Consider the following 14,685-nt stretch of genomic DNA (forward strand, 5'->3'; position numbering starts at 1 on the left):
CAGGCCACTTCTCTTTGAATTCACTCCAATTTTCCAAAATCATTGCATTGTATTTGCATCTGATTCATTCACCAAAAAGCAAGCTAGAAATTGTTTTTCTTAATAGTATACAATTAAAAACATCATTTTTATGTGACTATAACTAAGGATATGTTAGAATATAAAATTAACATGACTTTTTAGCATAAAAATTTCCAAAAACCTAAAACTATCACATTTATCATGACCATTTTTAGCTAGGCTCCAGTGTTATAAGATTCACTTTCCTCTGCTATCCTTTCTGTGGAAAAGATGGAGAAGCACTGGTATAACAAAATGCCTAGGCTTTGAAGTCTCGTAGATTTGGTTTAAATTCTCACCACAACATTCATTGTGTGAGCTTGAACATTTTATTTAATCTCTTTGAACATTAGTTTATCTGTCTATAAAATGGAGGTAAAAATCTCAAAGGGTTTTTGTTAGGATTAAATGAGATAAATATGTGTGTGTTAGTAGGCTAGTCAAATCACAGAAATGACTATGTTTTCAAGAAACACATGCAGCAAACTCAAACTCCTCTCACATTTTCATTGCCAGGGTTCTCCTTCTGCTCTAGCTTTTGCTGATATTTCTTCTGCAGCTCCTCAAGTTGAGTCTGCAGGTCCATTACTTTGGCAGTCATCTCTTCTTCACGAGCCTTTAGGATTTAAAAAAAGAAGCATTAGTAAACAAACATATCAAAAAAGCACTCTGGAGAAGCAACATGGTATAGAGAAAACCACCTCTGTAGGGAATTAAACATTTAAGTTAAGACACACTACTGCTTTTATTTATTTATTTATTTTGAGATGGAGTCTTGCTCTGTTGCCAGGCTGGAGTGCAGTAGTGCAATCTCGGCTCACTGTAACCTTCGTCTCCTGGGTTCAAGCGATTCTTCCACCTCAGCCTCCCGAGTAGCTGGGACCAAAGGCACACGCCACCACACCCAGCTAATTTTTGTATTTTTAGTAGAGACGGGGTTTCACCATGTTGGCCAGGATGGTCTCAATATCTTGACCTTGTGATCCGCCCGCCTCGGCCTCCCAAAGTGCTGGGATTACGGGCGTGAGCCACCACGACTTGCTTGTTTTTATTTTAATTCATTATTGTGCTCTAAACACTTTCCTTCATGCCCCACTTGAAACTCCAAACCCTTTCCATTGCTCATTATTCCTAGGATATCATTTTTTTCACCATCACTCCCTCTCTCCTCATCCCAAAATGCTCATCAAGCTGTTTATTTCCCCTTAAACTAGGGTTCCCAGGTTTAAACAACAATTAGGTGTTTAACAGAATTGTTAAACTACAGTATATATCCTGTGTTTTAAGACTTCAGCCTTTTCTATATTGGAACTTGATTTCTATAAAACATTCAGTAGAATAAAATAGTAGGTAATTTCATACACAGTACTACCCAACCAGGTGGCAATTTACTGATCACCAGAAGTCATGGGGTTTTCGGTTTTTCTCACCCTCTTTAGTTAGGCTATGTAAATCAACAGATGGTCCTTTGTCTGTTCAGCAAACCTGCACATCTCCTATATATCTACCCCCACCAGTGGTTTTCTGAGGCAAAATGTTCGACTAAAATCTATTTTTGGAAAAAAAACAAACAAACATTAGTTACTGTCCAATGTGCTGGTAACCAATGTAATGACTTAGTTTGCCCCAAACTTCACACAAAACAGACAAGGTTGAATTAGAAAAAGCAATATGTGACTTATTGGTCCAATATTCCTACTTGAGCCAAATTTGGCATATAAATTGTCCTCTCTTCTGTTTTGACTGCCCTGGTAAAAGACTGTTGTCTATCCTTACATTCCTTCATTTATCTTGGTCATTGCCATGATTGATTGTACAGAGCAATCCAGACTTCTTTTTATTCTTATAAATCTTGCAATAATCTTTGTGCTAAAAGAATATTTGGAATTGGAATCTTGATCTGATTTGAGTAATGACGGCAAGTGTTTGCTGAGCAAGACACTTCACAGGAAAAACAACCGCAAACAGATATCTGATTTAATAGACACTGACTTGCCAAAAACAAAGAACATTCTCAAAAACAAATGCAAACACAGTTAGGCCCTGTGGCACAAAATAAAGCAACGAATCATAGAGCATTTGGAAAGTCTAATTTTAAATACCACTTGCCATGAAATTTTCTTAGACTTAATTGTAAAAATAAATCCCTTTTCTCAACATAAGTTAAGCACAGGTCTCTACTAGATATCCCCAGATATCTCAGATCTCTTCCCACCGAGGCACACATTAACTGGGCCTCTACCTCTGCAACACCGTCAACCAAAAATTTTTGTGACTATGTCATTGCTCTCTGTCTTGGTTTGCTAGCATCTCTTGCATGGCTGTGTCAGTGTAGCTCAGCCTTGTTGGAAAGGATAACCTCTATAGCTACTTATTTAGTCAGGCTGTTTCTAACATGACAATTAACTATGGCGGACACTTCCTTTGACATCTGTGGGATACTAATCTAAAGCAAGCCCTCCAACAATTAGAAAAGAAACTTCGATGTGTCATTTCTATTTAAGGAACAGTTACATAGCTTCCTTAATAAAAGCCTCCTAGTCTTCTTTTAAGACTAAAAAAGGTGTATTGTTGCTTTCAAGTAAAAACACTAAGAAAAACTAAGATGAATCTTTATGTATATACGTAAGAGATTACATTTTGAAAACTTATTATGCCAAAACTAAATCACTAAAATACAGTCAATGTTAAAAAGAAACCAACTTTGTATCTAATGTAGCTTTAGGAGATACTCTCCAAGCCAGACTGCTCTGAGATTGGGATTAGGCTATTTGGTAAGCACTCTTACTTGTGAGCCACCATACCCTCCTCCCAAATGAACTCTTCCTCCCTCCCTACCGTGTCACCTCCCTCAAATTTAGCAAGTGCTAGTATGTGCCAGGTGCTGTGCCAAATTCTCAAGACTAGAGAACAAAATTTATTCTCTAGAGAGGTGCTTATAGTCTAAGGCAGAAGACAGATTCATGAATATACTCCTACACACATATGTATATATGACAAAAATCACATACGATAACTAACAAATACAGATGAGTACCAAGGAACACAGATGCAATTAATTATATTTAAAAGGTTTCAAAAAAAATCACAAGTGAAAAACGACATAGGAAGGTATATTCAAAAGCTACCTTTTGAGTAGGAAAGGGAAAAAATAAAAATATATTTCATCTTTGTTTGTTGACATAATGAAACACTGGAGTACTGCATAAGAAACTAATGGTTGCTGGTGGAGGGAGAAGAGGGAGAAGACACAACACAGACGAGGAATGGGTACAATTTTCATCATACATGTATGCCATCTCCAAGAATACGTTCTAATATTACTTTAATCTTTAAGCCATATGAATACATTTGATTCAAAATTTTTTTCTAAACAAAAATTAAATTTAACAATTTTTATTTTTATTTATTTATTTTTGAGACAGGGTCTCACTGTCACCCAGGCTGGAATGAAGAGGCACAGTCACAGCTCAGTGCAACCTTGACCTCCCAAGTTCAAGCAATCCTCCTGCCTCAGCCTCCCAAAGTGCTGGGATGACAGGTATAAGCCACTGGGCCTAATGCCTCCCCCTTTTTTTCAGCCAAAAGAGAGATGGTAATGCCTGCATTAATTTATGAAGCCGAGAATGTGACTTTAGGCACACAGAAAAGCATGTACAAAGGAAACATACGGTCAAGAACAAGCTATGCTTGAGTTTGGCTGGAACACAGACCAAACTGGACAAGGCCTCACTGTGACAGTTGAGAAACCACTGCATACATTTAGGAGAAGTAATATAATCACGCCTTTGTTTCCAGATAGAAAATGACTCTGACAGACAGATGACTATGTTAGGAAAAAAAGAAGTAAGGGGGTTAGGTAGAACGTTAATACAACAGATCGGGCCAGATGAAAAAATGGCAGCACAGACTACGGTAGCAGTTGTGGAGTTAAGAGGAGAGGAACAGGCAACACGATTCTCAGGGTATTTTAAACCACATCCTAGGAGCCCATTATATGTCAGATAATTGTGCTGTGGCGATAAGCGGATTTAATGACTGAATGCGTATACGAATACATGTGTGTGTGGTATTTAGAGACACAAAAAGTGGGAATTAAAGATGTCAAAAGTTGCCAGCTTCTTCAAATGGAGGAATGGTTAGACTGTTAACTCAAGGGAGGAAAATGAAAATGTGTCTGTGCTCAAACTTGCTATTAACAAATCATAGAATTATTTCAACAGGCGACAAAAATGCAGCATTCTGCAATGTCATCACTGAGACAAATCATCAATCTGATAATAGCTTTTAAGAAGGGGTAAAAAACACTACTACAGGCTGGGTGCTGTGGCTCACACCTACAATCCCTGCACTTTCTGAGGCCGAGGTAGGTGGATCACGAGGTCAGGAGTTCAAGATCAGCCTGACCAACATGGTGAAACCCTGTCTCTACTAAAAACACAAAAATTGGCTGAGTGTGGTGGTGTGCACCTGTAGTCCCAGCTACACAGGAGGCTGAGGCAAGAGAATCACTTGAGCCCAGGAGGCGGAGGTTGCGGTGAGCCGAGATCAAGCCACTGCACTCCAGCCTGGGTAAAGAGCAAGACTCTGTCTCAAAAACAAAACAAAACAAAAACACTACTCCATAATACATACAAATCCCATATGAAACTCCAATCCTAGAAATTTTTAAATGGGAGAATGGTAGAGATGTCTTTGAATCAAAGTAATATGGTGTTTGCTAAGAATTGCTAATAGCCCTTTTTAGTAGTATTTGCATTTTTAAAAAAGTTCTTCAGGATAGAGTATATACCGGGGATGTTTAGATGGGGACTGGCTCTTTAATTACAAAGTCAGCCCTAGTCCTGGCAGTTGAAAGTCTAAGGCTACATTATTCAATACAGTAGCTACTAGCTACCCTAGAACTGTGGCTATTGAGAACTTGAAATGTTGCTATTCCAAATTGAGATGAAATGGTAAAACACAGTGAATTTCAAAGGATTTATATGTATGTATATATTTTTAATACTGACTACATATTGAAATGATAGTACATTGGTTACATTGCATTGGCAGCATATATTATTAAAGTTAAGTTCATCTGTTTCCTTTTTGTTTTTTGAATGTGGCTACTAGAAAACTTTAAATTACAATATGGCTCACATTTGTGGCTTGCATTATATTTCTGATGGTAGTGCTGGTCCAGGGCACAGGAAAGGATTTGGGGAAGAGTCCACGCCACTCCCTTGCCCACCCTCCGCTTCTCGTCTACTACACTAAGCCTGAAGCTTGAAGGACAATTTCCTTAACTTCCCTAATATACAGCAGATTTCTAAGGAGGAACCATGTCAAAGGGTCTACAGTAACCTGTCTCTCTGTTCCCTCACCCTTCTACCTAAAAGGTTTGTCATGACTTTAGAAAAGTCTACCATCTGCTACCCCACACATCTGGAGACAGAGAAATAGTTCACAAAAGGGAATTCTAGAGCTATGGCACAATTTACTCCCTGCAAATGAACCTCCCTGACTTCATTATCCATGAAAAATAACTGCTTTCTCTACGTTCCTTTCTTAGGAAGAAGTCTTTTTTTATGACATGTGTAAAGCTAATGAGGAATCACTGCTCTACCAGTCGCTATGTAGTTTCAGGGAAATAACACCGAACTGTTTTTTATCTCTGAAAAACAAAAAAGGGAAAAAAAATAAAAAAAGATAGAACTACACTAGCTTTACTATCTCTTCTAATTCCAACATTCTCTAGGTATTCAAGAAACAATACTTTTTTTAAATTTAGCAGATATATACACCCCATGGAAATTTAAGTAAATGTGAAATAATTTAAATCTCTTCATGATATATAAAGCTCAAGAATTATAAAAGGTGGCATTTACAGGCATGTGTTATATCTTGGAATCTTAGCCATTTCAATTACATTTAAAATAATTATTATTAGAATCTGTTCCTGACTCAGATTTCTGCTGACATAGTCAGCTAAGGCATGATTCTTTGATGTATGAATTCTTAATCACCAAAAGATTCTTGGCATATAGTGAAATAAGGCTCAGAGTAACTATAGAATCTGTAACCCAACCAAGGACAATTTAAATTGTATTACATTTGAAAGTGTTTTCTTAGAGTCCAAGGTACGAACTAGCATTTATGATTTATCTTTGTGGTGTATCTTCATGGCTTACCTTATTTTGCTAATGGCAATGCATTAGTGCCATAGTCTAATTGCAACATAGCATTAGTAGAGTAAGTACTTTGAAATAACTTTCCACTAAATAGAAAAGATTCGGCTCATGAATTCCATTTTTCCCCATTATTTTTTCTCCTGAGACCAATACAACCTCCACATATTGGGTAGAGATGGAATAAAGTTAACTGGCACTCCCAGAAAGATCCCAGCTAAGTTAAGCAGCCACATTTAAACACGAACTCACTATTCCATTAGTTAGACTTCACCTAAGCACAAGGTGTTGATTCTTAGTCCAGTTCTCTCACAGTTCAGTCAGAGTCTATAAGGCAGATGGGAAAGAATCTATTCTCCCTTTTAGTAACTACTGTTCCTTCAATACTATCAAGGGGACTGTGCTGCCTGGTTAGTAGAATCCTACCAGGAAACTAGAATCCTGGCAGAAATCAATTCAACTCTATAAATCTGCATATAATATAAAAGAATTAATTTGAATAATATTGAGCCCCAAAAAACCCTTTTCAATCCAAAAAAACACATTGGAAAAGGAAATCTTTGGCAGTGCCATGAAATCTATTACAGCGAAGTTTCTAAAGTGAGAGACAGAAAATAAGGTGCATGGCCGGGCGCGGTGGCTCAAGCCTGTAATCCCAGCACTGTGGGAGGCCGAGGCGGGTGGATCACGAGGTCAAGAGATCGAGACCATCCTGGTCAACATGGTGAAACCCCCGTCTCTACTAAAACTACAAAAAATTAGCTGGGCATGGTGGCGCGTGCCTGTAATCCCAGCGACTCAGGAGGCTGGGGCAGGAGAATTGCCTGAACCCGGGAGGTGGAGGTTGCGGTGAGCCGAGATCGCGCCATTGCACTCCAGCCTGGGTAACAACAGTGAAACTCCGTCTCAAAAAAAAAAAAAAAAGAAAATAAGGTACATACATCAAGAATTTCTTCATATGTTTTGGCTGTTCGTTTTAGATCATCATCTTTCTCAGCAATTTTTTTAAGTAACTGATTTGTCTCTTCTTGATGGCTTTCTAAAAGTTCAGCCTCCACCTCCTGGGCCTTACCTAGTAAATAAAAATGGACACACAAAAGAAAACACATTAGTCAAGAGTTAATATTTATATCTCAATTTTAGTCACAACTCTCATTCCAATTAATTTTGATGAAGTTTAATTTTATATAAGCATTGTAAGATGTTTAATGAGACATCTAGCTCAACACTGATCAAATGTCTCCCAGAGCAAAAGTGTCTTTTTTTTTTTTTTTTTTTGAGACGGACTCTCACTCTGTCACCCAGGCTGGAGTGCAATGCCATGATCTTGGCTTATTGCAACCTCCGCCTCCCAGGTTCAAGCAATTCTCTTGCCTCAGCCTCCTGAGTAGCTGCGACTACAGGCGTGTGCCACTGCACTCAGATAATTTTTGTATTTTTAGTAGAGATGGGGTTTCAACATCTTGGCCAGGCTGGTCTCGAACTCCTGACCTCCTGATCCACCCGCCTCGGCCTCCCAAAGTGCTAGGATTACAGGCATGAGCCACCGCACCTGGCCCAAAAGTGTCTTTATAAAGTAATTAATTAGCTAATTCTTTCAGATTCTTTTACTTGCTCCCCCTCCTCTCCTTAAGGTAAGTCATTGCCAGGCAGAGCAAGTTCCCATTAGAGAACATTCTGGGGCAAAAAATTATTTCTTCTCCAGTTTAATGACTTAATGCACTTACCACAAGTGCAAAAATAATAAGCTTAAACTATAGCTTCTGCTGATATAATTGTTCCTTATGGAAATTAAACTTTTACTTACTGATAGTTTCTTTTATGGTCATTTCCAGCTCTTGTTCCTTTTGTGCCAGCTGAGTATTAAACTCCCTCATCAGCTGTTTTAATGTGGAATTGTGCTTCAGTTCAAGATCTTCCTGCTCTTGTCTGAGTAACAAAAATGTACAGTTAACTGCTGCCACACAAAGAACAAGCTGCAAAGAGCTACCTGATCTTCAAAATAGTGCATATCGTATGAGTTCACTGTATGAAAACATTTTTCAGAGAGAGAGAGAGAGAGAGAGAGAGTGTGAGAGAGAGAGAGAGAGTGTGTGTGTGAGTGTGTGTGTGTCTGTGTGTGTGTGTGTGTGTGTGTGTGTAAGGACATATCAACTATGATCACCTCTAAGGCGTGGTCTTGGAGACCAGAGAATTTTTGTTTTCCACTTTAAATTTTTTTTCAAAATACATCTATGTTGTATAATAATAACGCTAATACTAAAAACAATGAAACAAAAAGAAAATAATTACTTCGATATGTCCCTAATAAACAGACTCTTATACGGAAAAAAAGGTTTTTCTCCCCTAAATGGACATGGAACAACACTGTCATTTGCCCTAAATTGTTTTTATTTCTCCTCATACTTAATGTACTGGATTTACATTTAATATTTTGAGTTGGCGAGACTTGCCCAAATAATTTAAAATTACTATATTAGGCACACAAAAAAAAGGAGACTTAATTAAGAAGGAACGCCATAAAAATATTCATGCTGAAATAAAACTTACTTGATTTTCTCTTCCCTTTCTTGTTCATATTCTTTCTTTAGTATTTCCAATTCTTGCTGATGCTCCTTTCTCAACATTCGAAGGTCTTTCTGCAATCTAACAATCTCCTTGCCCAGTTTCTGTTTCTCCCGTTCTGCCCCTGCTAATTTAAACTCCAGGTCATTGTGCTGGCCTTCCATGTTACTAGGCAATTTGGATTGGACCAAATGTGATTTGGATTTTTCTTCAGTGTTTTCCTCCAAAAGTTCTGTGGGTTTATTTTTTCCATCCATCTGTTGTTGTAATGCCTGTAATTTTTCATATTTTGAGGTCAACTCTTCCATTGCAACTCTATGTGCTTCTTTCTGCCTTACTAAGCAGGAATCCAGCTCTTTTATCTTTTGCTCCAAGATCTGACAGGTTAGTTCCTTCTCTTGGAGGATTTTCTGGACATCGTCAACCACATTTTCCAAGTTGTGCTTTGCCTCTGTGTTATTTTTACCTCCGCCTTCTTCCACATGTTGGGATACTATCAAGGAATATTTCTTGTTTGTTTCTTCAAGTTCTTCTTGAAGATGATCTATCATAACTTGATCTTCACGTTGCTTTGCCTCACCATGTTCGAGCTTTATTAAGAGCTCCTGGTATTTGCATTGCATTTCAGAACGAGAAGAAAGTGTCTCTTCTTTTTCTTGCTCCAGCCTCTGCAACAGCTTTTCTTTTTCAGTTAAATTTCTTTGTAAAACACTGATTTCTTCTTCATACATCTTCTGCACACAATCTTGGGAATCTGCTCCTTCTTGTTTGGTACATGCTGCCACATTTTTTGCTGATCTGGGTACAATTAATGTTTCTGACTGTGAACTTTTCACTGATTTAAGTTGCTCTTCCAAGATGTGAACTTCCCTTTCTCTTTCCTGCAATTTTGCATTTAGCTCACTCAAATGGCTTTGTGTATCTTTTTTATACTGTTCTTCTTTCTCTTCCATTTGAGATAACAGCTGCTTCTTAATGGCAGCAATTTTTTGTTCAGCTTTTTTCTTCAACTCTGCTAATTTTGCAGCACTTTCTGACTCGAGCCTATCTTCCAATGCCTTTAACTCCTCTTCTTTGCTTTTCACACTTAAATTCACATGTTCTAATTCTTTCTTCTTAGTTTCAACTTCAGCTTTCATGGAATCAACTTGCTTTTCAAGTGTTAAGACCTTTTCTTCAGCTTCTTTAACCCTGTTGTCCTTTTCTTCTCCTAACTCTTGAAAATGTTCAAGTTTCTGAACCAATTCTTTGTTTTCAATATCCTTTTGTTGACTGTAATTTTTAAGAACTTCATTTAAGGACTCTATTTCAGTAGTTTTCTGGGTAATATGGTCCTCTAATTCCACAATTCTTGCTGTTTGAGTCTTTAACTCTGTTTCTAAACTGCATTCCTTTTTCTCCATCTTGCTCTTCTTATCTTCCATTTCACCTTTTAAACAATCAAATCTTTTGTTTTGCTGATCAAGGTCTTCCTTCAGTAAACTTATCTGCTCATCCTTCTCATGAGCTTCCTTCGATTTTAACTCAAGCTGAATCTGCAATTCTTTAATAGTGTTTTGATACTGTGTAAATCTTGACTGTGCTTTCTTCTTCCATTCTGAGAATTTGTTGGACCAGTGATCTGCCTGCTCAAGAGCAGAAATTTTCTCTTTACTGAGAGTATCAACTTTCAAAGATAAATCTTGCACCTGATCCAGTAATTCATGTTTTTCTTCATCATACTGCTTATTTAGTGATGAAATGGCTGCTTCTTTTTCGGACAGGCTGATACTATTTTGAAGTTGAACATTCAAATCAGTTAGTTGTTTACTAAGACTGCTAATCTCAGATGTTTTTTCTTTAAGCTCTTCTTTCATCATTGTGACAGCATTGATGTTTTCAGATAACTCCTTCTTCAACTGTGTTATACAAGACTCCTTTTCAGAAGCAGCCTGTTGCTGATTGCCACCTTCCTTCTGTAAGGCTTCTTTTTCTGTTACAAGACTTTCAATATTAGCCTTCATGCTCTTAATTTGATTTTCTTTTTCTTCTAACTGATGAGTAGCTTGTTGAAAAGAAGTATTTAGCGTGTTTTGCTCCTCTGTCAACTGTCTAAGTTTTGCTTCTAATTCAGAAACTGTGCAAGTTTTAATTATCAGTGCCTCCTTAACTTTAGTTGTATGGTGCTGACAATGAGAAATCCTAGAGAGAATGGCATTAGTTTTACTACTACTAAGGTTGATTAGCTCATTTGTTTTGGCTTCTAGTAAGGCTTCGGTTCTCTTACAGCAAATATCTAGCTGAATCGCTATTTCCTCGGACAGTTTTTTAAATTGCAAGCTCTTGTCCTCTAGGCTTTTGTTACTTCTTTCATGTGACGATTTCAAACTCTGGAATTCTTCATCTGTGGTTTTCAGCTTGCCAGTCAACTCAGAAACCTTCCTCTTATCTTCTTCTGCCAGCATCTTCAGTTCAACTAGCTGCTCTTGAAGAAAAGTATTTTCCTTCAGAGAATTATTCAAGTCAACCTCCAGCTTTTCAAGGTGAGCTTTCAGTTTAGTTTCATCTTGTGCAAGAGAATTCACATGGGCAGACTTCTGCTTCAACTGTTCCTGTAATTCATTTAATGCTGTATCCTGTTTAACACGTTCTTCCTTCAGCCATGTTATTTCCTTGTTCATCTCTTCTTTTTCACACCCAAAGAGGAGGATCTTTTGTTTCAGTTCTGCTACTTCTTGTTCTTTTTCCTGTAATTGGATTTTATGTATTTCCTGAAGCTCCTCAGCTTGCTGATTAAGTTTCTTTTCCCAGATTGATTGGACATCATTGAGTTCTCGTCGATGAGCCTCATTAAGACTTTCTATTTGCTCCTTTTGGTTCGTTTCCAGTCTTGACACCGCATCACTGATTCCAGCTGAGTTAGCCTGTGCCATTTCCAGCATTTTGGCATTAAACTGTTTTTCTTTCTGACTAAGCTCTAGAACAGTATTTTCAAGCTCTTTCTTAAGTTTGGCTTCCTGGTCCAATAATTTTTTCTTTAACGTTTCTTGCATCTCCTTTGCTTTCTGCTTAATTTTTTCCATCTTTTTTTCTTGGTTTTTAAATTTGGTTTCATATTCCTCATTCAAAATATGGATACTGTCCTCTTTGGCTGACAATTTCTGTGTGAGTACTTCAATTTCTTTCTTCTGTCCTTCTGTCATTTGTAAAATCATATTTTCCTTTTCCATCAAGATTTGCTTTGTCTGTTCCTGTTCTCTGTTACTATCTTCAAGTTTAGAGTCATAGACTTGGGTTAAATCTTTTACTTTTTGCTCCATTTCACTATTCTGTTTTTCAAGTTGCTGCATTAAGTCCTGCACCTGGATTTTGTGAGCATCTAACTCAGTACAAACATCTTTCTTTTGTGTTTCAACTTCAGCTACCTGTTTGGTAAGAAGAATTCGTTCTGCTTCCACATCCAACAACTTCTGCTGCAATTGGGCCAACTCGTTCTCATATGCTTTTGTCTGCTCATGTGTGGTACTTTGGTAAGACTGAAAACCAACCAGCTTAGCAGATGCCTGCTGGAGTTCACCTTCAGTCCTTTTAATATCTGCCTCTAAATTTTCTACATGAGCCTGATGCTCTTTCAGATGCTCGTCCTTTTCCTTCAAGAGAAGCTCCAGTTGATTAATTTGATCTTTTAATGCCTTCTCAGTCCTCTGCATAGATACCTGGTGTTCTTTAATGATACTCTGAACTTGTTGCTGGTGATGATTTTTCTGTTCATCCATCTTGGCCTCTAATTCCTGCTTCATTTTATCTGTTTGATCTTTCAGAATAGAATGTTCCTCTTCCAGCTTGTGAAGGGCTTTTAATACTTCTGACAGTTCAGAAGATAATGATTCTAGTTCTGTTTGCTTCACATCAAGCTTTTCTAAAGTCTTTTCATTCATTTCTTCTATGTGGGCCTGGAAGAGAATGGCTTTGTCTTTCAACAATGTTTCTTTTTCTTGTTCACACTTTTCCCTAAGTTTTTCCATTTCAGTCTGATATTGTTGCTTTAAGACTTGGAGTTTTTCATTCCAAAGGCCATCCTGCTGATGCTTAAGGCTTTCCAATTCTGTCTTGTGTTTTGCAACCATGATTGTAATCTCCTTATTGTGCTTATTTTGTTCAGCTTCCAGATGAACAGCCAAATCTTTTGACTGATTTTTGTTTTCTTGTAAGCTTTTTTCCAAAGAACTTTCCAATTCAAGAATTCTCTGTTAATGAAAACAGATGCATTTTTATTAAAGTACATACTTGTTCATCAGCAGTGATAGACAGACACGATGTGTCTACCACCTACCTGAAGATCAAAATTTACATAAATAGGTTTACATATCATACCAAACACTATAAAGGACAAAGAATCTGTACTCAATTACTAAAGGAATCATATGACGAAGAAAAAAGATCATGGCCAGGCACGGTGGCTCATACCTGTAATCCCAACACTTTGAGGGGCTGAGGTGGGCAGATCACTTGAGCCTGGGAGTTCAAGACCCAGCCTGGCCAATGTGGCAAAGCCCTGTCTCTACAAAAAAATACAAAAATTAGCCAAGCACGGTAGCGTGTGCCTGTAGTCTCAGCTACTCGGGAGGCTGTGGTGGGGGAATCCCCTGAACCCGGGAGGCAGAGGCTGCAGTGAGCTGAGATTGTGCCACTACCCTCCAGCCTGGGCAACAAAGCGAGACTCTGTCACAGAAAAAAAGAAAGCAAAGATTTTACATTTAACCCAATTCATACTTCCAGATTCTTTCTATTTATCTGGGTAACCTTTTCACTTACCTATATTTTCAGAACTATTTTAACTGGATAGTAAAAATAAATAAATAATAAAATTGATAACAGTAACTTTTGGTATGAAGACTGGGGTTATTTTTCCCAATTTTTAAGGTCTACAATATTTTATTATTCTCATAAATTTTAGAAGAAAAAGAATGTGTGATTTTTCTACCTTCAAAATTATTATTTAGAAGGGTTTTTTAACAAAAACAAGGAACTTGCATGAATTTTACCAAAGGTTAATATTATCTCATGAAAATATAATTTCACTCTGAAGAAGTTAAATAAGGCAGAGCCACAAAATGTCAGAGCTGGAAAGGTCCTAGAGCCCCAAGGAATTACTGAATCTAATCTCCTCATGTGACAGGTGACGAAATTAAAGTACAATTAATTTAAAAAGCTAACAAGTAGAAGATCTAGGCTTCCTAAGTGTCCATTTCACCTACCACACAACCTTTTGTAAGGGTTGGTAATGGGAAAATTAAGTATGGTATAGAACTATGAGTAAGAAGTACAGCTGTTTTACTATCTAAATCAGAGCAAAAAAGCTAAAAACTCTGAACATCAGTCAGTTTTCAAAACAGGTCATACACTTCAAATACTGTTAAGAAAAGGGGCAGAGAGTGCCTTTAACATATGCACTCTGAAACATATATACAGGTATGTTCATTACAGGACTAGGTTTAGTATGGAATAATTGGGGAAACCAAATGCAAAAGCAACAAACAGGTATAATTAAGCTGTGACATAAGCAGAGATTGGATTATGTTCAGGACATGGCATAAGATAAAGCTGGACAAGCAGGAAGGTGCCAGGTCAAGTGCTGCCTACAAAATGAGGCCACTTCCTAGGCATCAAGGGTGAGTATGCAATGGAGATGCTGCAGAGTCTGAGTGAAAAGCAGCTGACTGAGTGGCTGCTGACAGAAATACAGCCAGCTAAAGGCAGAACCAGGAGCACCATGTAATAAACAGAGCCCAAAGCAAAATCCACTCCTATGCAGAGCTCACACTATCTAAAAATCAAGGGCATGTATACATAAATCAAATCCAGTAAAACAAAAGCTTCTTTCAAACTTTATACTGACTAGAGAGATAAC

The 14,685-nt window shown here is 37.7% G+C and overlaps 1 protein-coding gene across 5 annotated transcripts in view; it reads right to left on the bottom strand.

The window, feature by feature from the left end:
- GOLGA4 (golgin A4) overlaps positions 1 to 14,685 on the bottom strand; it is a 116,500-nt gene that overhangs the window by 29,078 nt on the left and 72,737 nt on the right. For all 5 annotated transcript variants that reach the window (XM_017508449.2, XM_017508445.2, XM_017508448.2 and 2 more), the window contains 4 exons: positions 8,781 to 13,021; positions 8,038 to 8,159; positions 7,172 to 7,302; positions 563 to 676 (listed from right to left, as the gene is read on the bottom strand). In XM_017508449.2, coding sequence (XP_017363938.1) covers positions 563 to 676; positions 7,172 to 7,302; positions 8,038 to 8,159; positions 8,781 to 13,021 — 4,608 coding nt within the window. The remainder of the gene's footprint in view (positions 1 to 562; positions 677 to 7,171; positions 7,303 to 8,037; positions 8,160 to 8,780; positions 13,022 to 14,685) is intronic.

This window comes from Cebus imitator, unplaced genomic scaffold, assembly GCF_001604975.1.
Source record: "Cebus imitator isolate Cc_AM_T3 unplaced genomic scaffold, Cebus_imitator-1.0 Scaffold391, whole genome shotgun sequence".
NCBI classification, from domain to species: Eukaryota; Metazoa; Chordata; class Mammalia; order Primates; family Cebidae; genus Cebus; species Cebus imitator.